Here is a 23,866-nt window from a genome sequence, read left to right as displayed (position 1 = left end):
TAATATTTACCTCATAGGATTTGCTGGGAAGATGAAATATGCTCATATATGTAAAGCACTTAGAGACAAGTACATGGACCACATATGCTTTCAATAGTTACTAGCTACTCTCGGCCTTAACTCATCAAACCACACCAAGCTCCATTATAGGCACTGCAAGTACATCACCAAACAAAATGAATCCAAATTTTGGGCTTCATGGTTTTTGCATTTGTAGTAAGAGGATGCAGACAATAAAATAGATAAGCAAATGATGTGATATACCAGCCAGTAGTTAAGTTCCATGAAGAAAAATGAAGCAGAGAATGAGGAGGGGGAGGGCTGGGATTGGATGCGGCGATTTTAGCAGGGTGGTGCCGAAAGGCATTGCTGCAGGAGGAATGGGAGTGAGCTCTGTGCATACAAGGAAAAAGACCACTCCGGGCAGAGAAGAGTAAGTGCAAGCACCCTGAAGTCGGAGTCTACACAGAATAATCAAGGAGCAAGACGGCAAATGTGGGTAGAGCAGAGTAAGCAGAAAGCAGTAGGAGGCTAGGTCAGAGACATAACAGGGCACCAGCTTGTAGAGGTCCTTTTATTCTAAGTGACATATCAAGACACTGGAGGTTGTGAGCGCGGGAATGTTATGATCTGACATATATTTTATTGGATCGCCCTAGCCACTTATGAGCATGGTAGGAGCAGGAGGAGAGGCAAGGTGAGACACAGGGATGGAGATCAGGTAGGAGGCTGTTTCTGAAGTCCAGTCTACAGATCATGATGGCTCTACCTAGGGTTGTTTGAGGGAGAAGGTAAAACATAGTCAGGCTATATAGATATTTCGACAGGAGAGGTGACAGGTTTTCCTGATGGATTAAATGTGAGGTTTGAAAGGAAGAATGGGGTGAAAAATGACTTAATACCACCAAGGTTTCTCAGCAATCAGATCAATATAAATGGAAACCTGGAATAGAAAAAAAAGAAAAAGAAAACAAAAAACAAGCATGACTTAATTGAACTGAGGTCTGAACCTGAGACTCTGCAAGCTTATTTATATTAACTGGCTTAGCGAAGACTTGAGTAATGGTTTGGGGAAGGAAGGAACAAAGTTGTCACTGTTGTTTTTCCTCTTCCTTTTATTATTATTGCCATTATTTTTTGTTGTAATGAGAGGTAGTTTCGCCAGCCCTTCTCTTTTTATTCTTAATCCATCTCCTATCAGATTTTCTCTTTTTTCCCAGGAGGTAATAAGCCACTGTGCATCCCACCCCTCTATTTGGTCAACACACTACAGCAAGCTGATCCTTTTTCCTACTGTCATCTAGTCTCATAGAGAAGTAGATGGATACTTAGCATGCCTCTCTACCCAGGGAATATAACCTTGACCCTAGCCACACACAACCCCATTTCTACATTCACATCTTCATTCTCAATCTCCCCAGTAGTGTTGTTATAAAAGGAAACACCTGCTTTTTCTTCTTTTGGACATTTTGCTGTTCTTTGCTTTTTCTCATTTTGGCCATTTCTCTTCCACTTACTCCAGGTTCCATTTATCCTCCCACCAATTCTTCCCCACTAATAACAACGTCTGCTTTCACTCCCAGGAACTCTCCTTCAACCCATCAACACGGCAATAAATCTCCTGACCTATCTCCCTAGCTCAACCCTTTCCACCGGTCCTCAATTAATATTTTTTGCTGCAGGAAGAGTCATTTGAGGTCTCTGAGTTCGATCCTCTGTAAAATAAAGGAGTTAAACTAGATTATCTCCAAAGATATTTTCAGTTCTAACTTCTGATCAAACTGACTCTGTTTATTCAGTATTTTTTCATGTGTGGCAATTTCTCATTACCTAGTGAGCTCATCCTCAATTTTTCCCCCCTTCATTACTTCCTATAGTTTCCAAAATCCTAACCACATTTTTCTTAAAATGGTCAAACCAAATGGTTTTCACCCATACCTTAATGTTAATCAAAAGAGTGTGTTTCTTTTTTTTAATTTTTCCTAACATTAGCACCCAAAATAATTAAAGGAAAATGTTTCAAAAATAAACTTATTTGGACATTTCTTTACCCTGGGTGAGATGTTATGATTTTCTTTGAAAAATGTGTGACTGAAAAGTTTTGTTAATGCCAATGACAAGCAGCTAATGGCACAACATCACTTTGATTTTCTGACACACCCTTGAGCTTTCCATCTTCACATCTTTGTGGTGTCCTCACCTTTGACTTTCTTTTGTCCTGTAACTGCCCATTTTGATCAGCTAATGAGAAAGTGAGAGTGATAAGAAGAAAACAATTTAGCTCAGCCAACTGCCTCTTTTTCAAATAAGGAAACAGTTTGTTCTTCGAGATTCCAGACTAAGTTAGAAACATTTTAAAAATCCTGTACACAGAGGTCATTTTTAATGCTTTTATTTAGCAAAAGTTCCAGGTGATTTTTAAATACATTGGACATCCCATTCATTGAGAAAGGAAAGTTGTTCCAAAACATTTTTTAATAGTCCTAAACTGATTTTGTCTATCAAAGCAAAAAAGAGAAAAATCTACCCCCAAAAATGTCTTTCTATAGTGGAAGTTACATAGCTGGACTTCCTAGACATTAAAGAAATTCACACACACACACACACACACACATTTATATAATTAGAAATATTCCATTTTTAAGATTAAATTTTACCAAACACGTTGTGACTATAAATGGGTTACTTGAACACAGTAGTTATTTCTACTTGTTTTTAGCAAGAGAGCTGGTCTTCACATTATATAATCCTAGCTTATAAATTTTACTCTGAAAATCATAGGATACATTTGTTCTGCCTAGCCTTCTCTGCTCAAATGAAACCATTTCCTCTGAGTCCCAGTTACAGGACACCTCTCCCTTCTCTGAATTCCACTGGAACTCACCTTTCGTCCTTCTCGCCCCCATACTTCCTAAATCAGACTCTCTCACAGCTATCAATAAATATTTATGGGAGAAAAGGAGCAGAAAAATAAATAAGCATTGTAGGTTAACAGAAAAAAGTACGGCTCTGAGTCAAACAAACCTCATCATATTTCATCTATTTATTCACCACATGACTGAAGACAGTTGAGTTCATCTCTGTGAGTCTTAGTTTCCTCATCTCTATAACAGATAATAAAAACCTTCCACTTGGGGTACCATGAAGATCACATTACATAAGATTGTAAAGCATCCAGCACATAAGAGGCACCCAATAAAACTTATTTCCCCTTTCCCATATCAGACAATCATTACTAGTTCAACCCTGCAGGGCACCTGATTGAACATAGGGATGCTTCTAGGCTGTGAGCTTTTTGAGGGCAAAATCTTATTAATCTTTGAACTTCTTATAGAGCCCCAGATAGTGAATTGCACAGTAACTGTTTTGCATTAAACTGAGGGTAAACCAGGATCCCCCCTAACCTGTGACACAGTTAACTACGGATTTTGGCACTTGGGGCTCTTCTGGGAACACAGCTCCTCTTGTGAGCAGGCTATGGCTCGGGCCAGTCCCACCTGGAGATGGCCCACTGTGGTTTAAACGCGGATAACTAACTTTCCTGAATTTTATGGCGACTGTTAGAACACGGCTCCATTTCCCACTCTAGAAACTGCTGCGGACAAACTGACCTTCCACTGGGAGAGGCTGAACTCACCAAAGTGTGCCGGCAACACCACAGCTGTTGTGCTTTTCACAACCCTGAGTCAAATAAACCCGGGTGATAAACTCCAGGTCATCCCTGACCAGCCTCGAGACCCGGGCACCCTAGTTCTGCTCACAGAGCCTCAGCGAAAACACATAAAGATAGTAACGTTACTGAGGTCATCACACTGGGCTGTGCATACAGAAGGAAGGTGAGGCTTTGGAACATGTTTTAACAAGTCCGAAGTAGGATGCAACAACAAAGACTAGAAAGTCATTGCTTTGGATCATACGGGGCTCTCCCTTATGGGAGATGAGAGTCCAGGCTCTCATCCACTCTATTCTCTTCTTTGGCCAACTGACCAATTCTTCCTTTATAATCCACTCCAGTTCAGCAGAAAAGCTGTGTGTGTGTGTGTGTGTGTGTGTGTGTGTGTGTGATCACACAGTGACAACATCTAGGTTAACTCCCAAACTTTTCTTCCGCCTGCCAAGTCACAAGGCAACAAGCCAGAGCAGCGGTGCGTTCACAGGCCAGCAACGCACTGACCGTGCCGCAGGGGCCATGTGCCCGCCGGCGCAGACCTGGGCCCGTCTGTCCCCTTTCCGTCGGATGCTGGAACAGCGGCTCGTGGATTTTTCTCGGGGTCAGTCACGGCACCCTTTGCAAGATATTTCAAAGAAGATCCAGTTCAACCAAAGCAGAGCCGAAGTCAGCCCCAGACTAAAGAAGGCGGGTCGGGCTTGGGGGGCGGGGGGGTGGGGAAGGGCAGGACCCGTCTTTCCAGCCGAGGAAGAATCTTGGCTTCTAGGTCAGTAACTAGCATTAGTCCAGGTTTCCTAAGGAAACCCGGAGGGAGGGAGGCGAATCCATCATCACCCTACACACCGCACACGGAAGACCGAATCTTCCCGAATTTCTGATAAAAGTCTTCCTCTGCGCGGGCCAGGGCTTCTTCGTCGATGTACACCGCCGGCCTCTTGGCCACGAGGAAATACTGCACCTTCCTGCGGCTCCAGCCCAGCACGTACTGAAGCCAGCCGCACACGGCGGCGGTGGAGCGCCCCACGCCGGCGTTACAGTGCACGTACACCGTGTGGCCCTTCTCGAGCAGCGCGTGCAAGAGACACACCGCCTGCGGCAGCATCTGGACGCGGCCTGCGGTAGAGAGAACACAGCACAGTCGGGTGAGACCGGAGCCACCCCGGGCCGCCCCGCACAGTCACTCCTGCGGCGGGAGAGGCGGGCGTGGCGGAGCTAGCTTCCCTCTGTGTAGAAGGAAAAGGTGAGACGATCGCAGAACCTGCTCATCATCAAGTGGAAAGAGCAGCCGGGAGGCAATAGGTCAGATCTGAATTGTCACTGGATTTGGCTGCTCTTTTGAGTGAGCCTGCATCCCTGCAAACCTCCCTTCAAAGGGAATTTCACTAGCGCCTAGCCTGAAAAGCATGGGTCCTTTCATCTATCAGAGGGGTCTGGGCAGAGGTTTAAAGGATTTCAAAGAGAAGTTCACAGATCCCATCACCTGAATTTCCTTTAATCCAATAGGATCTTCCAGGTAAATGCAAAACAGAATTAGTCTGTACTGGTTAAAGGAGTCCATCTGCCTCATCTTGAACATAAGCTAATTTTGATTTGTCCAAGGGAATGGCTAACGTGTTAATTGACACAGGTGGGATAGCCAGTCATTCATGTATTCCCTCCTGATAACACTGTGTATTGGGGCTTCCCTGGTAGCTCAGCAGTCAGGAATCCGCCTGCAACACAGAAGGCCTGGCTTGGATCCCTGGGTCAGGAAGATCCCTGGGAGAAGGAAATGACAACTCACTCCAGTATTCTTGCCTGAGGATTCCCATGGACAGAGGAGCCTGGTGGGCTACAGTCCATGGGGTTGCGAAGAGTCGGACACGACTTCGTGACTAAAGCACCACCACCATCACGGTGTGTATGAAAACTGACTCAGTTTCCCTTTACTGGGCAATTATGATTACAGGTGTTGCTGCCCTGGGGCTCCTGTCCTGATGATTAGATGTCCAGTGTCTTCCCCTCAGCACACTGAGACAGGATATATAATGCTCTGCTGAGGCCCGTTGGACCCATGCCCTCTCTATCATCCCAGGGACAGAGAGCCCCCTGAGGCCAGCAAACTCTTAGATGCCTGGAGTTTCTCCTGCTCTCAGATTCTCAGAGCAAAATGAATCTGGTGGATTTTTTTTTTGGAAGGTGGAGGATGGTCATTGTAAATTACTTCAAGAATGGGTGGAAGAGGGAAACTATACAGAGACCTGGGTGAAAACTATGTGCTCTGACCTCACATCCTCCAGCTGCTCTCTGTCCTCAACCACACGGAGACACCACAGCCTTGGGGGGGGGGGGGGGGGGTGTCTTTCAAGGGTCACAGAGAAGGCCTATCCAGCCTTCACACTACCATCCCACTGGATGACTGCAGAGGTGGGAAATGCCCCCCTGCAAATAACCTCACACCAGATCTTCACTGAGGCCTGCAATTCTCCCATGAGAGCTGCTCAGGTAAGTTTAAACTTTCCTTAGATGTCCTTTTTTTTTAAAATGCAAGTGCCTTGAAGGGGCCAACACAACAGATTGCAATCAGGCATCAGCACCTTAGAAGGAGAGTTACCACCACCCCCCTCCATGGCCTGAAGACCCTCCCAGTGACCACTCTACTGTGACAGGAGGGGGCTTAGCTTCAGGCCCACCCTGCTATGATATCTATCAGAGCCGGAGATCTATATGAAGCCAAAAATGATTTTAGTAGCTCCTGGTGTTCTGTTACTCCCTCTGACTAAGGAATTTAAAGGCCCCACATGGCAGTTGAGAGAGTTTTAACAGGAGTGATTTAAGCAGAGCACACTTCACAGTTGCTGCAGCTCCATCTCTCCCCAGTGCCTGTTGCCACACTCTCCCGTTCCCTGCCTGGTCCCTGAGGCCATCTGAATTGAAGTCACACCAGCCCCTAGGCCTTGCTTGACTTGAGTCCAAACTGTGCCATAAACTTTAACTGATCTATGCCTCTGTGCTTGGTTGCAGGGTGCTCTGAGGACAGAGCTTGGGGTGCCTGCCATACAGTCAGTCACTCTCCTGGAGGCAGTGAAGTAACACCAGCAATGTAACAAGGTATAAGACACCATGTGTATCAGAGAGTGGTCTCGCTGGATGTCTCAGGGAGAGAACTGTGTCTTTGGTCCACTATTTAAGTTCAGAAATCAGATGAGGCAAAACCTCCAAGGCCTGTACGAGTGACCATGCTGATAACTGTGAGGCCTGTTCGAATGCAGACTTCTCTTTCTTAGAGGGGGGTATTAGAACTTTAAGGACTGTTGGCCAGGAAAGGAACTCCCAACGACGGATCCAGGAAGCTTGGGCTCGTCCTGCTCCTGGCTCAGCTGGCATCAGTTCTCAAGTTCCCCAGTTTCCATGTTCATTGCCAGGGAATTAACAGAAACATTTTTAATGGGAGTTTTCAGCAAATGCCCAATACACAAGTAGACCACAGCAGCATTGGCAGGAGGAGCTGCTGGAGTCAGAGACCCAGAGTTAATGCTCCGCTTCTGTGGCATCAGGACCAGCCTGCCCTGGCCAGGTCTACATGGACCCATCAGAATCCCCTCCCTTTTCCTTCTCTCTGGCCAGAAGTACCCCCAAGGAAGGATCTGCACCAAACAGCCAAGATGATCTAATATTTCCCTCTTTCCTTTTTATCTGTGAAAGATTCTTCAACAGGTATTTTAGAAGTTGAGAAAGGATTTGTGTTAGTTTAAGGTTCAGTGAGCTCAGACACATAATCCTGGAATGTAAATGTCAGCTGCCACTCGGAAACTCCAGAAGGCTCCCAGTTTAAACACACGTCTCACCCACCAGAGGTCCTCTCCTAGAATCACTCAGCCATCCCACTTAAGAACTGCTGAACACTTATTTAAATAACTTGAAGAAAGAGTAAAAAGGGACACCAGCCTATCTAGGATGCCCACCCATCTCAGCCTGGCCTCCGCTGGAGCCCTCCTTTATTTTGACTCTGCTTTGATCAGTGGCTCAGACAGTAAACAATCAGCCTGCAATGCGGGAGACTCAAGCCCAGTTCCTGGATTGGGAAGATCCCCTGGAGAAAGGAAGGGCTACCCACTCCAGTATTCTTGCCTGGAGAATTTCATGGGCAAAGGAACCTGGTGGGCTACAGTCCATGGAGTCGCAAAGAGTTGGACACGACTGAATGACTTTCATTTCACTTCACTTTGATGGATGACAGCGAACATGTACTGAGCTGTTTCTGTCTGCGGACGCTGTTCTAAGCTCTGCATGCAACAGCCTTTACAGCCACCTCTCAACAAACATGGGGCTGGCACTGTTATCACCCTCAGTTGTATCAGAAGTTTGTGCAAGCTTATTCCTTAACGCCCCCTCCAACCCAGCCGTCCACATTCTGAAGTCTCTGGCTTTAAGCTCTGTACTACCACCTTCCCTAACCTACCTGGTCCATGGTTGGCTTGCTGGCCCCCACGCAGTCAATGCGAAGCCCCAGTGAGTCCCTGCCCCCCACTTCCCGAGTCAGGCAGCAGCTGTCCCCGCAGTGGGACAGCAGCATCCTCCCTGGGGCTCAGCATCTCTGTCCCTACCCAGACGGCTGTCTGTGTCCTACAAGTGCATGTCTTCTTGCTTGAAAACCCATTCTAGGGAGCCAGAGCAAATGCGTGTCATCTTGAAAAAATCACCACAACCTAAAAGCTGGGAGTTATGTTTTATTTGGTGGGAATTTTTAGGACTTCAAGCCCGGGAGACAGAATCTCAAGTCACCCTGACAGAACTGCTCCAAGGAGGTGAGCGGATGAGCCAGGGAAGGCAGGGAGTCTGAACATCAAAAGATTATTGTTAAGTAAAGGAAACCAGATGCCCCCAGTTAAGGAATGTATCTTTTCTATGTAGGGGAAGATGCAAGAGCTGAGCTCACTGGAACCATTCCTTTCATATGCATCTGAGCTTTCATCTGAGCGATCCTGGGGCCAGTATCCTGTGGTCATCACATCCTGAGCTCCCGTGGTCTCATCCGGTCTCACCCATAGGGAGTGACTGCAGTCTGAGGGCTGTGGATTATGGGTATTCTTCTTCCTCAGTGCCCTTTGACCTCACCAGCTCACATCAGAGGGCTGCAATCACTGAAGACTTGACATCCTTGTTTACTGATATGGCAGGAAATATTCCATTTCTCATACATAACCCACCAAGGAATCACACAAGGGTCCCCAGGATCAGGGCTCACCCAATAAAGCCAGTGTCAACCAGAGCCCCTAACGTGAATGTTTCATATGTTTAGCCTCCAGATGAAATTTAATTCAAAAAAAATACTAGCATTTTTAAAAACAATAATACCCCCAAGGCAAGAGAGAACCACTGATTTTTTTTTTAATGTAAAACATTCCAAATTTTAAATGTTGGCAAGTAAGTTGAAAATTTTAAAGCCAGTGCAGGTCCAACAAAACACTCCACCATCTGTGATTTTTACTTTGGAATTTAAAACAGGGCTTGACTCCCCATAGATGCTCAATAAACATTCACTGAATATATGAATTAAAACAAAGTAAAACAAAACCATTAATACCAATTAGATCTGAGACAGTCCAAGACCCTTCTTATTAATTTCTGGTTCACATCTCCTCCAAGTTAATCCAACTCTGGAATGGCTTTTGGGGGTCCCTGAAGATATCTGAGGTTGACCTAAGGCTGGCCCTGAAAGAAATTGTTCCTGGCACAAGTTTCAGCCTTTCCACACACACACACAGGTCTTTCCTTTCTTAATCCAGAGGCAGATTAATGCTGAATATATTGCAATTTTATTTGAGCGCATCTTCTTTTCTTTAATTTAGATAAGGTCCCTGTTATCTATAACACCCTTTAATAGAAACAGAAGAAGTTGGCACTGGCAATATGGCCCCAACTTCGGAATTTTCAAAGCTCTTCTATATCAATTATCTTATTCTACTGTTATAATCCTGTAAGGCAGATATTATTACTCCTCATTTTCCAAGTCTGCCCATAGCACACAGCTGCTCCACGGTGATGAGGCTCAAGCCCAGGTGCCGTGGCTCCAAGGTCGGTGTCTCTGCCTCGTGGCAACACTGCCTTTAGTGTGTTGAGTCAGAGAAAAGACTCAGACCGTGACAACAAAGGGATGGGCAAGGACTCTGAAGAGCATATTAACCCATTTGGGAGGCAAGGTTAGACTGTCTGTTATAAATGGCGCTGTGCTGACAAAGGTCAAAATACAGTCTGAGTACTTCCTGTGGGAGGGATAACTTATTTTCTAATGAACATTTTTTATGTGTTCAGGTGAGTGCTACATTTGGAAGCTTTTTGTTTCTCCGGTGAAAGATACAAACAAAACAAAACAAAAAAAATCTTTTTCTTTTTTTTAAAGAAAAGAAAAAAAAAACTAAACAATCCCAACCCTTCTGCATGACAAAAAGTACAAGAGAGAATCGATGGCACAATTGATTATAACAGGTCTGTGACAACCAGTGGTGACAGTCAGGCCTAACAAACTGTCTTCCTTCTCAGACTTTATCTGACAGCATTATGCTGCGGCTCAAAACACTTCCAGATGGATTTTTCTCTGGAGTTCTAAAAATATTCAGCTGAATTAATCTATGTGTTCATTGTGCTAATGTTGTGAGCCACAGAGATTGATCTATTGGTCAAAAATTCCTCTGCAATTCAGGAGTGGTTGTTAACCCTTGGATTACTCCCCCAGGTTTTGCTGAACCACAGAAACTCTTTACTCTTGGGTTTTGGCTTTTTTTCAAGTGGGAGCTTTCATTTTGCTGCCAATTCTTTTGTTTCCAAACTGCCTCAGTGTGAAAGACGGTCCTTTGTATGCGTGGGTCCTGGAGACTCCACGACCCCCACAAGATTTTAATACAATTACAGTGGCTCCTTGGGGATAGCATTTTCCCTCAGGCTTCTGCAAATTCCCAAACTATTGAGCAAATTGCCTACCAGTTAGCAGGGTTTTGGGGTAATCAGTGCAAGGGGTAGGGCAGGCCATATTTATCTCAGCTTCTCTGAGCCTAGTCTCACATCCTATTCTGATGGGATAACGAAGCTAGAAGATCACAACCAAAGAAGTGAGAATCAAACCCTCCCTGGAAGCTATGGGCACGCGATCCTCACAACCTTCTCAGTTCTGAAGCCAGAGAAGCAAACTGGACGGGGCAAATATGACCCAGGTTCACTGGGCTTTTCTGTGCAAATCATGTTTTGTTTTGTTTTTTTTAAATTCCTTGAAAAAAGACAGAGCTCTAGAAGCTAAATCAAACTTCTTTGGATCAGCATTCATTACCAAGAAGAGTAACCAACCAAACAAACCTTTAGAAAGAAAAATAATACCTCATTCCCAGCGATAGTTCAGTTCAGACAGACCCACTGAGGGGCCCAGCCTGGCCAGCAGGACAATAAATATTCATCAAAATGGCCAAGGCCCTAAGACTGTCAGAGTCCCCCATCCCCACCTACATCTTGGAGTACTGACTGGGGAGACAAGCTATCTCCCTAAAAACTCATGAAGTGAAAGTGAAGATCGCTCGGTCGTGTCCGACTATTTGTGACTCCGTGGACTATAGCCTGCCAGGATCCTCAGTCCATGGAATTCTCCAGGCCAGAAAACTGGAGTGGGTAGCTGTTCCCTTCTCCAGGGGATCTTCCCAACCAAAGAATCGAACCCAGGCCTCCCGCGTTGGAAACAGATTCATTACCCTTTGAGCCACCAGGAAAGACCAAGAAACTCATGTCTTTGTCTAAATCCAGCTGATGATGAACATGGCAGGTTGAAAGTGTGGGTGGTGGTCTGTATAAAGTGCATGAAGAGTCCATGTGAGCGTGTAGAGAAGCTTCATTGCATGGTGGCAGGTGCAGTGTTCTGAGTCTGACTGCATGTGTTGAAATTCAGGCTGTGTCTCTGCTGTATGACACCAGCCAGGTTACTTAACTTCTGTGTCCCTCATTCTCTTTCTCAGCAAAATGGAGATAACAACACCTGCCTGGACTCTTGTCGTGAGAATTAAATGAGTTAACGTTCAAAATTGTTCAAAACAGAGTTTGATACATAATGTATTTTGGGGGGAAGACGACTGATGATAGAAACATTTCCTTGCTGGGCATCACTGTCTTCCTTCTTTCCTCCAGAATAGCAGTTCACCAGATGCCTTCAGAAGGACTGATGCTGAAGCTGAAGCTCCAATACTTTGGCCACCTGATGCGAAGAACTGACTCATTGGAAAAGACCCTGATGCTGGGAAAGGTTGAGGGCAGGAGGAGAAGGGGACAACAGAGGATGAGATGGTTGGATGGCATCACTGACTCGATGGACATGCATTTGAGCAAGCTCCCGGAGTTGGTGATGGCCAGGGAAGCCTGGCGTGCTGCGGTCCATGGGGTCGCAGAGTCGGACAGGACTGAGCCCCTGAACTGAACTGAAGCGCCCTGATTCCGAGCCAGTCCATAGCTCTCTGCTGCCCTCTGCTGGTATCTGATTGATATTATTCGAGTAGCTTGTTCTCTTGGATTCAGAGATCACTCCTTTCCTTCAAGAACCCTATTCCCCAGCCAGGCTGAAATACAGATTATCCCTCTAAAATCCCACGCCTCTGTGCCTCGGTTGTTTCTCCCACCTCCTTGCCCTTTCTCCCTCTATGTTGACCTGCCACGCCCACCTCAAATCCCAGGACACTTACATCGCCTCCCTGTGCTTCTCTGCAGAAATTCTCCTCCCACACCATAACCCTCCTAGCGCGCGTGACTCATCCTTCTCATCACCTTCTTCTTCGCACTTTAATTAGCTTTGAACTTGCCTTACTGCCTCTTGCCGTGAGATCAAACTGTTCCTTATTTGTCTCCGATCCTTGGCAGCAGCCATGTCACACCCTAATTCCCTCTTCACGAAGACAGGTTCCGCCAGTGTTTGTGCGGTAAATGGAAGCATCACAATTGCCACCCTGCCCTGAGCTGCAGTTCTCTCTCCTTGCCTCTCACTTTAACTGCTGCAGTAACTTCCTAACTGGCCTCCCCAGACCCACTGTGGGCCCATCCCCGTGTTCTACACACTGCAATCAAAGGGTGCTTTTGAGGGGTGGCGGGGAGAAAGGTTATCTTGGCATCTCTCAGCCTCCCTCCCTTTCATCTGCTTCTCACTGCATAAGGATACAGTCTCAGGTTTTCTTTGGCCCAAGTCCTGCAGGACCTCGTTCCCTTCTTCCCAGACCTGCAGCCACACTGACCGTCTTTCAGTTCCTACAATACTTGTGCTCTCCTGCAAGAGGACTCTTTCTCGCTACTCCCTCTGTCTGGAAGCCTCCTGCCCACCTCACTTGTGCCCAACTCCCGCTTCGGATCTCAGTTCAAGCACACCCAAGAAAACATCCCCTGGCTCTTTTTCCTAGGTCTGATTTGCCTGTGCGTGCTCTCGTTGCAGGATCCGTGTAACTTTCTAATGGGAAAACTGACCAGAGCTTTACATTTCTATTTGCAGTCATTTGATTAATGCTTATCTTCCCTACTGGACTATAGCTTCATGAGGACGGGAGCTGTGCCTGCTTTGCTTCACCTCTGAATTCCCAGCCACCAGCCTAGGGCCCCACACACATAGTAGATACACAATAAATAAGTTTGATGAATAAATAAATTAAAAGAACTAATGTGAAACAGAATCTTAGCCAAGGTGTCAAAAGATATATATATCTTATACATACCATATGTGTGTGTGCATATATATATACACATATATATATAATATATATTAACCCCCAAACCTTATATGTATTCCATATCTATCATTCACATACAGGTTTTCAGTTATAGACAGGAAGGTAGGTAGATAGGCAGACAGACAGACAGGCAGAAACCACCAAGGGCTTCTCTGAAACACATTCAACAAGCCCCCTCGGACGCTTACCTTCTGTGCTCATGTCTGGGGTGGGCATCCAGATGTAGGCCAAACCTTCCTCCTTGTACAGCTTAATCATAGTGTCTGGTGTCATGGGTTCTGGGTAGCGGTTACAGCCTGAGGAATTCTGTACAATATCCCATTCCGTCTGGAAATTCATTACAGCTGTAACCCCTAGTTCATGCTTCAGTTTGATGGTTACATGTTCCACTTGGCGAGGGCAGCTACCCAGCCAGATATTTGGTAGGATCCTAAGGACACATGGAGTCAACCATAACTATTGGTGTTATAGCAGCTGCATAAAACACGCAGTATTAAAATGCAATTAACCTTCAACACTGGCTCAGGAAAAGCTGTATTAAGAACATGAGAACCAATATTATTATTAAAAGACAAAAATACTGGTGGTGGTGTTTTGAGGGAAACAAATAATTCAATTAACTAGAAGGTCAGGGTACAAGCATTAGGAAACCAAATCAAGCAATATATTAAAATAAGTCCACCATGTTACACTTATTCCATGATTATGGTTCAATATTAGGAAATCCATCAACATATTTCAAAATACTAACAAATTAAGGGCAAAATTCCTATGATTATATCATAAATTCTGGAAAATATGTGCTAGAATTCAGCAATCATTCCTGTTTAAAGCTCTGTATAAAAATTTCAAATAGTATGAGATTTAAGAGAAACTAATAACAACCTTCTTTTAAATAAAATCAAAGATTATTTACATTAGTATTCAACATTATTCTATATGCTTCATCTAAAGCTATAATGTAGAAGAAATCTTTCTCTGTCAAAAAAAGATTCAACTACAAGAGCTATGAACAATATTAAAAGTATTAAGATTAAATTATCTGGATGAAGGAAAATACACAAAAATCAAATAACCATTCTCTGTACTACTAATAGCCAGGTAGAAACAGATTGGGAGGAGGACAGGAAGTCTTATTCAAAAATAATGACAAAATTATAAAATATCTAGAAATGTCTTTAACCCAGAAAAAACTATAAAATTTTATTAGAGGACATTATAAAAACAATAACAACAAATAAGTAGACATACTGTGATGCTGTGATTTATTATAAGAAATATATATTTGTTCTTCATCCCCATATCTGACACAGAGTTCCTAAATCCATTGAAATTTCCTAAGTGATGACAGTCATAAAGGTGTCTTCTTAATGAGGTAATTTTTAAAATGCGGCTAAGGGTGGGACTGGTTGCCAGGGTTACCAACCTTGTGATTAGAGGGTTGGAATTTTCATCCCAGCCCCTGATCTCCTGGGAGGGGAGAGGGACTAGAGGTTGAATCAGTCACCTTTGACCAATGATTTCATTGACCAGGCCTATGAAATGAAGCCTCCATAAAAACTCAAACAACAAAGTTTGGGAAGCCTCCAGGTTGGTGAATACAGGATAATGGGAGAACAGAGGGTGTGGAAGTCCTGCTCCTTTCCCATGCCTTCCCCTAGGCATCTCTGATATCTGACTGTTCCTGAGTTACATCCTTTTATAGTAAACTGCTGATCTAGTAAGTAAAGTGTTTCTTTGAGTTCTGTGACCTCCTCTAGAGGAGGTAGGAATTTCCTTGTGGAAATTGAAGATTATTATGGAAAAAATAAAGGATAAAATTTTAAACAAAGAGAAATGTTGGAACCCAGAAAAGACTTACGGTGCCCTGAACAGGGGAAAAGTGAAGTGTTAGTTGCTCAGTCACGTCGAACTCTTTGCAACCCAATGGACTATAGCCCACTAGCCTCCTCTGTCCATGGAATTCTCCAGGCATTCCTGGAGTGGGTAGCTATTCCCTTCTCCAGTTCAGTTCAGTTCAGTTGCTCAGTCGTGTCCGACTCTTTGCAACCCTATGAACTGCAGCACGCCAGGCCTCCCTGTCCATCACCAACTCCCGGAGTTTACCCAAATTCATGTCCATTGAGTCGGTGATGCCATCTAACCATCTCATCCTCTGTTGTCCCTGTCTCCTCCTGCCTTCAGTCTTTCCCAACATCAGGTTCTCTTCCAGTGAGTCAGTTCTTGGCATCAGGTGGCCAAAGTATTGGAGTTTCAGCTTCAGCATCAGTCCTTCCGATGAATATTCAGGAATGATTTTCTTTAAGATTGATTGGTTTGATCTCCTTGCTGTCCCAGGGACTCTCAAGAGTCTTCTCCAACACCACAGTTCAAAAGCATCAATTCTTCGGGGATCAGCTTTCTTTATGGTCCAACTCACATCCATACATGACCACTGGAAAAACCATACCTTTGACTCGACACACCTTTGTTGGCAAAGTAATGTTTTTTAATATGCTGTTTTTTAATATGCTGTCTAGGTTGGTCATAACTTTCCTTCCAAGGAGTAAGCATCTTTTAATTTCATGGCTGCAATCACCATCTGCATGATTTTGGAGCCCAAAAAAATAAAGTCAGTCACTGTTTCCACTGTTTCCCCATCTATTTGCCATGAAGTGATGGGATCAGATGCCATGATCTTAGTTTTCTGAATGTTGAGTTTTAAGCCAACTTTTTCACTCTCCTCTTTCACTTTCATCAAGAGGCTCTTTAGTTCTTCATTTTCTGCCATAAGGTGGTGTCATCTGCATATCTGAGGTTATTGATATTTCTCCCGGCAATCTTGATTCCAGCTTGTGCTTCTTCCAGCCCAGCGTTTCTCATGATGTACTCTGCATATAAGTTAAATAAGCAGGGTGACAATATACAGCCTTGACATACTCCTTTTCCCATTTGGGACCAGTCTGTTGTTCCACATCCAGTTCTAACTGTTGCTTCCTGACCTGCATACAGGTTTCTCAGGAGGCAGGTCAGGTGGTCTGGTATTCCCATCTCTTTCAGAATTTTCCACAGTTTATTGTGATCCACACACTCAAAGGCTTTGGCATAGTCAATAAAGCAGAAATAGATATTTTTCTAGAACTCTCTTGCTTTTTCGATGATCCAGAGGATGTTGGCGATTTGATCTCTGGTTCCTCTGCCTTTTCTAAAACCAGTTTGAATATCTGGAAGTTCATGGTTCATGTATTGCTGAAGCCTTGCTTGGAGAATTTTAAGCATTATTTTACTAGCGTGTGAGATGAGTGCAATAGTGCAATAGTTTGAGCATTCCTTGGCATTGCCTTTCTTAGGGACTGGAATAAAAACTGACCTTTTCCAGTCCTGTGACCACTGCTGAGTTTTCCAAATTTGCTGACATACTGAGTGCAGCACTTTCACAGCATCATCTTTCAGGATTTGAAATAGCTCATCTGGAATTCCATCACCTCCACTAGCTTTGTTCGTAGTGATGCTTCCTAAGTCCCACTTGACTTCACATTACAGGATGTCTGGCTCTAGATGAGTGATCACACCATCATGATTATCTGGGTCATGAAGATCTTTTTTGTACAGTTCTTCTGTGTATTCTTTCCATCTCTTCTTAATATCTTCTGCTTCTGTTAGGTCCATATCATTTCTGACCTTTATCGAGCCCATCTTTGCATGAAATGTTCCCTTGGTATCTCTAATTTTCTTGAAGAGATCTCTAGTCTTTCCCATTCTGTTGTTTTCCTCTATTTCTTTGCATTGATCACTGAGGAAGGCTTTCTTATCTCTCCTGGCTATTCTTTGGAACTCTGCATTCAAATGGGAATATCTTTCCTTTTCTCCTTTGCTTTTCACTTCTCTTCTTTTCACAGCTATTTGTAAGGCCTCCTCAGACAGCCATTTTGCCTTTTTGCATTTCTTTTTCTTGGGGATGGTCTTGATCACTGTCTCCTGTACAATGTCACGAACCTTCGTCCATAGTTCATCAGGCATTCTGGCTATCAGATCTAGTCCCTTAAACCTATTGCTCACTTCCATTGTAAAATCATAAGGGATTTGATTTAGGTCATACCTGAGTGGTCTAGTAGTTTTCCCTACTTTCTTCAGTTTAAGTCTGAATTTGGCAATAAGGAGTTCATGATCTGAGCCACAGTCAGCTCCCAGTCTTGTTTTTGCTGACTGTATACAGCTTCTCCATCTTTGGCTGCAAAGAATATAATCAATCTGATTTCAGTATTGACCATCTGGTGATGTCCATGTGTAGAGTCTTTTCTTGTGTTGTTAGAAGAAGGTGTTTGCTCTGACCAGTGCATTCTCTTGGCAAAATTATATTAGCTTTTGCCGTGCTTCATTCTGTACTCCAAGGCCAAATTTGTTTGTTACTCCAGGTATTTCTTGACTTCCTACTTTTGTATTCAAGTTCCCTATAATGAAAAGGACATCATTTTTGGGTGTTAGTTCTAAAAGGTCTTGTAGGTCTTCATAGAACCATTCAACTTCAGTTTCTTCAGCATTACTGGTCGGGGCATAGACTTGGATTACCGTGATATTGAATGGTTTGCCTTGGAAACGAACAGAGATCATTCTGTCATTTTTGAGATTGCATCCAAGTATTGCATTTCAGACTCTTTTGTTGACTATGATGGCTACTCCATTTCTTCTAAGGGATTCATGCCCACGGCAGTAGATACAATGGTCATCTGAATAAAATTCACCCATTCCAGTCCATCTTAGTTCGCTGATTCCTAGAATGTTGACGTTCACTCTTGCCATCACCTGTTTGACAACTGCCAATTTGCCTTGATTCATGAACCTAACTTTCCAGGTTCCTATGCAATATTTCTCTTTACAGCATTGGACCTTGCTGCTATCACCCTTCTCCAGAGGAACTTCCAATCCCAGGAATCGAGCCCAGGACTCCTGCATTGCAGGCAGATTCTTTACAGTCTGAGCCGCCAGAGAACCCCATGTGAAGAGGGGCATAGGATCCTGAGGTTTTTTACTTTATTACTGACTCCAGAGAATTCTCAGACACTCCACTGGGCCTAATGGGCTGAGAGAAAGGCCACCAGCAGGGACACATTTAAAGCACGCTAGAGCTATGCTTGACCGGGACTCTGTGAGTTGACTAGTCAAGTCTTTGCCAGAATAGAAACGTCACACCCATGGGTAAGTGCCTCTTCTCTCTGGCTGTTGTAATGACAGCAGGAACCTTCCTCTATCTGGACATTCCCTCCCTTCTTTCAAGCTACCCCATAAAGACTCCTCCCGCAGCAACCTGCTGGTTGCCAAGGTATGGTGTTGGGGCGCCATACCTATACTTTGGAGTTTAACTGAGCATACCTAAGTACACTCAACTGGAAAAGAGGCAAGAGGACAGCTCAGTTATACAGCCTTCTGAATAATCATGTACTTTTACTGGCAAAATCTTGAAATGAACTGGTTACATATTAAAATGAATATTCATGACAGCCAAGCTAAATTCCAAATGTTACCTGGAGGTCTCTTAAATACTGTACTCTTAGAGTAGGAGCGTTTAGTATTCGCTAGTAAATAAATGCCAAAATAAAGTGACTAGCATGCAACAATTGCATAAATACCAAAGAGTTCATAAGTGAAAAAGTGAAGTCGCTCAGTCGTGTCTGACTCTTAGCAACCCCATGGACCGCAGCCTACCAGGCTCCTCCATCCATGGGATTTTCCAGGCAAGAGTACTGGAGTGGGGTGCCACTGCCTTCTCCATATACAAAGAGTAAATCAGGACATTTGAGCCTATGAAATAAGAAATCAGAATCCCAAACCAGACTCAATATATAGATCATACTGAGTTGCTTAAAAAGAGAATTATTTTATCATTTCATTCAGTCCTGGTCTTCCAATGTATTTAAACTAACCAGTAACCTTAAGAAACTCAGAATAAATCAAAGATAAAGACCCAAAGTTGGTACCTTCATGTACATATTTCCCACACCAAGTTTCTAATGGAAGTTAGCCCTTGAAATACAGACTGACAGATACACATGAATAACAGCAGTTTCTATATCAGATATTTACAATTTTCACATAGCATAATTAATTTGTCCTCTAAAAATTCTAGGAGTCAGAGTACAGATTTAAGAAATTAATATAAAATAATTCCTGATTTTTTAAAGTAAGATGTCCTGAACCTAGGAAATGCATAACTAAAGATAAATTCTGAAAACAAGCAGCGTATTAAAGGAGAGAGAATTGAAGTTGTAAAGTAAATTATATGGAACCATTCTGTGGGATATGGAGACAAAATACTGGGCTTGTTGGAAACACATGGATCCATAGATTATGCTTAACCAGACAGCTAATGTGCCCTTGATAGGCATCTTATTTCAGCTTGTTGTCTCTAATTGTAGGTGATACATCTCTAGTCACATGTGTCCTTTCTAAATAGTAATTAAACTTTTACTTCTCCACTCAAAAGAGAATGATTTGACACCATTAAAAATCAATTTTTACTCATCTCAGCTTTAATCTCCTTTTGGTGTCAATGATACTTTAGATAATAAAATCAGGATTTCTTTTTAAAGGTGAGAAACACTTTGTTGAAATATGGGATTTAGGGAATAAAAAATCTTCTGTAAGGTAGTTTTAATGGCAAGACATACCAGCCTTCAAAGACTCAATAACAGAATAAAAATCATAGCTTGCAATTATATTGTAAATCACATCATAAAACTTCCAGAGAACTATTTTATGAATAACTCACTATCAATCATGAATTACATCAGAGATTTCTGGCATCTTCACTGTAGATTATTTGGAAAGGGCAAAGAGAAAGCACTATGCCAAATGGATATTGACAGTCAACCCAGATTAGAAGTTCCCAGACGTGGCTTTGCATTCAAGTCACATGTGGTGCTTCTATAAAAACTGTTAACAGGGTCTATCCCAGAGATACTCACAAAGTGGCTCCAAAGTGAGGTCTCAGATTCTGTGAATTGATTTTTATTTTATTTTATTTTTAGAAATTAACCATATTACGTGTATAATATATGCAGCTAGATTCCAGAGCCATTAGCTAGAAGATCCCAATAAATGTGCAGGAGGAGCTGAGTATATAAATCTCAACACCTTTTGGTAGCAATGAAGATTATGGAGAACCAGAGGACGTGGACTTGCTTAGCTCTACACATGGACCGGTAAAGTGAAGCTCTGACTTTCCCCAACACTAGTTTCAAGACCACAAATGATTCCTAGACAGACAGTGAGGAACTGGGAACTCTCAGTTGTGAGAGAGTATGTGGAACGCAGGATCTTTAGTTGCAGCATGTGGAATCTATTTTTTTGTTGTTGGGGCATGCAGGATCTTTAGTTGTGACATGCAAACCCTTAGTTGAGGCATGTGGGATCTAGTTCCCTGACCAGGGATTGGACCCAGGCCCCTGGCATTGGGAGGACAGGCTTAGCACCTGGACCACCAGGGGAGTTTCAAGAATGTACCATTATTGAAAAAAAACTACTCACTTCAGTTTTGACTATTGCCACCGTGATTCAACAAGGTTGAATTTAAATAAAATCCACCCTAATAATATCACAACTAGGTTAAAGACCAAGGGAAAGACATGGATGGCTGACATTCTGGAACCTTACTTTCTTGGACTGCAAATCAAAAGCAATTGCGTTCATTTGAGTGAATCTGGATTTGTGGTTCCAGGTAATTACATCACAATACTATACCATGTGCTTCACTTGTCAGGCTGGGACCTGTGGTACAACAGCTACTGAAGCACATGAATCAGAATTCACTTGCCATCTCAGCTGTCAATCAAAGGAGCCCTCACTGGCAATAATGAGTACAATAGGCAGAATGAGCGCCCAAGCACTTTGCACAAAACATCACAGGGTATTGAGAGAAGGGGAGGGGGAGTGTGGAAAAGACAAGAGAGATATCAAGAAAGGAGACAGTTGTATAGGCTCCACATCGCAAATTCCATCCTTAATGGCCATAAGAAATGGCAGAATAACCTTTTCCTGAAGGTGAAAATTAGCATTATTTTTTGTCCACAGGAAAGAAAAAGTTAGGAAAACTACAGGGATGATGGCACCAATGTAGGAACATAAGCTTTTGTTTATTTCTTATCATACTAAGAGATACAGCTCTTGAATTGTGGCACCCTATTCTTAGCCATACAGACACAGAACCACTTCAAAGACAGAGAAAACAGACTTTGCTGAGGTTCTTCACAAAATTCAGCTTAAGAATTTAGGAGCAAAAAGAAAAATGAACACATTTCCTAAGATGGATAATTGTGCTACATTTACCTTATTTAATATTTTGTGGGCAATCTGATGTGAAATTAAAATGTGATCTGGCTTTTAAATAATGGGTGAAGAAAAAAGTCTATCAGTCCTATAATTTAGATCTCATTAGTGAGAAAGCAAGAGAAATGTTAAAATCAACCTTCGGTAAGCTCCAAGCTTCATTAGCATGTATAGCTCCTTCCACTGAAAATTTGTTCTCTGGTGTCAGGTGTTAAGTTATTAATGCCAAATTTCTACCCCAAAAGGGTGCTTGTAACAGATTTCAGTCAAGGCTGAATAACTGCTCAAAGACAAATTCTAATTTAGTGAGTGATGCTAATTAACTTCCTCAATAAAAAATAATTTTATTATTGCTTATGGGTCATAGACTACAGAGTACAGAGAGCATATGTGAATTTCGTGCAGTTAGTCTCTTAGACTTTTTGGATGTGCAATGTAGTTTTTAGCCACATGAAGCAAATATTTTTGACATATGTTCTTTTATTTTCTATATTATAAAAATGCCATATAAGTAAATTAATGGTGAAGGTCTGTTATGGGTTGAACCACTTTCCTTCCACATTCCTGTGTTGAAGTCCTTAACCCCCGCGCACCTTAAAGTGTAATGGTATTTGGAGATATGTTCTCCACAAGAGGTGATCAAGTGAAAGTGAAGCCACGAGGGAAGGTTAATTCAATAGGAATGTTGACATAAGAAGGGAAAATTTGATCACAGACATGTATGGAGAGAAGATGATGTGAAGATAAAGAGAATGAGATTTCGATCTTACAGCCCTCCAGAACAAATCAATCTTATAGACACATTGATCCCATACTTTTAGTCTCCGGAACTGTGAGACAATACATGTTTGCTATTTAAGTCCTCTGGTTGGTGGCACTTTGTCATTGGCAGCCGCAGGAAATGAATACAAGGTCTAAAATTCAAAGGTAAAATATATACAATTAACCAGACTCTTCAAATATCTACATATGAGGTGCACATAAAGTTAAGCATTTTAATAGATATTCTTCAACTTTCATCCTGATGTTCAGAATTCTACAAATACAACTAATGTTTTATTATGGTGCCAAATTATTCTCTCACACACAATGCTGCCCACCCTCCCTCCTTTATTCAGGCCCTTCAGTCCATCACTTGAGCACCTACAACATGGCAGAAGAGCTCATCATGCCCCTGACTGTGCTTTTGTCTTTTTTCTTGATATAATGACTCAGTTCTAAAGTCCTGAGGTATTCAGTTTTGATAAATACAGAAGAATCTTGGGTCCCTCTGCCTGGCTTTCAGAGAATGAATGACAGTGGGGAATTACCTGAAATGTATCAGGGCATAGTCTTTCAGATTCATAACTTCTTCAGACTCTTAGATCCCAGGGAGTTTGGCCTCCTTATTTTTGCCCTGAAATGTGGGTTTATATGCCATATTGACAGATCATAGTGGTAAATAAGGCAACTAACACACTTCACTTTCTTAAAGTCAATCACAAGGTACCACAAACTGAGACAAATAACTAGGCTAGCAGCCTCAATTGGTTACCTTGATACAAATTTCAACCAATGTTCTATTAAAATATCCTCCTGGTATGTTAATCTTGTTTCCAGTGCTGAGCATTCCTTGAAAGAGTAAAACGTCATGTTTAATATTTCTTCACATAATGAGCTTGAGAGGATTTGTTAAAAATTAATCACTTGCATAATGAATTAGGTAACACAGAAGATCAAGGAAGTAATAAAAAATTAAGCATGTGGATTTTGTATTTATTTTAAAATAATCTTGTCTATTCAACAAAAATGTAATGATGTCTGCTTTTTGCCAGGTACTCAACCATCAACGGTGAGCAAACAGTCAAGGTATGCCCTTATTTGAGCTACATTTTTTGAGGAAAGCAGGCAATAACCAAATAAATATTCAAAATGTATAAAATTTATAAATTAATTTGGATTGTGCTATTGATGACTTTTATATTTCTCTCAGCAATCTTGATTCCAGCCTGTGCTTCATCCAGCCTGGTATTTTTCATGATGTACTCTCCATATAGGTTAAATAAGCAGGCTGACAAAATATAACATTGACATACTGATTTCCCAGTTTGTAACCAGTCATTGTTCCATGTCTAGTTCTAACTATTGCTTCTTGACCTGCATACAGATTTCTCAGGAGGCAGGTCAGGTGGTC

General features: G+C 42.7%; 1 protein-coding gene across 4 annotated transcripts in view; it reads right to left on the bottom strand.

Annotated features, from left to right (window-relative positions):
• Positions 1 to 2,376: 2,376 nt before the first annotated feature.
• Positions 2,377 to 23,866, bottom strand: part of EPM2A (EPM2A glucan phosphatase, laforin) — a 102,712-nt gene continuing 81,222 nt past the window's right edge. For all 4 annotated transcript variants that reach the window (XM_070461712.1, XM_070461715.1, XM_070461714.1 and 1 more), the window contains exons 3-4: positions 13,581 to 13,822; positions 2,377 to 4,783 (exon numbers count right to left, since the gene is read on the bottom strand). In XM_070461712.1, the coding sequence (XP_070317813.1) occupies positions 4,506 to 4,783; positions 13,581 to 13,822 (520 nt within the window). In that variant the 3' untranslated portion in view covers positions 2,377 to 4,505. The remainder of the gene's footprint in view (positions 4,784 to 13,580; positions 13,823 to 23,866) is intronic.

This window comes from Odocoileus virginianus, chromosome 34, assembly GCF_023699985.2.
Source record: "Odocoileus virginianus isolate 20LAN1187 ecotype Illinois chromosome 34, Ovbor_1.2, whole genome shotgun sequence".
Classification (NCBI taxonomy): Eukaryota; Metazoa; Chordata; class Mammalia; order Artiodactyla; family Cervidae; genus Odocoileus; species Odocoileus virginianus.
This window is presented reverse-complemented; position numbering and strand designations above follow the sequence as displayed.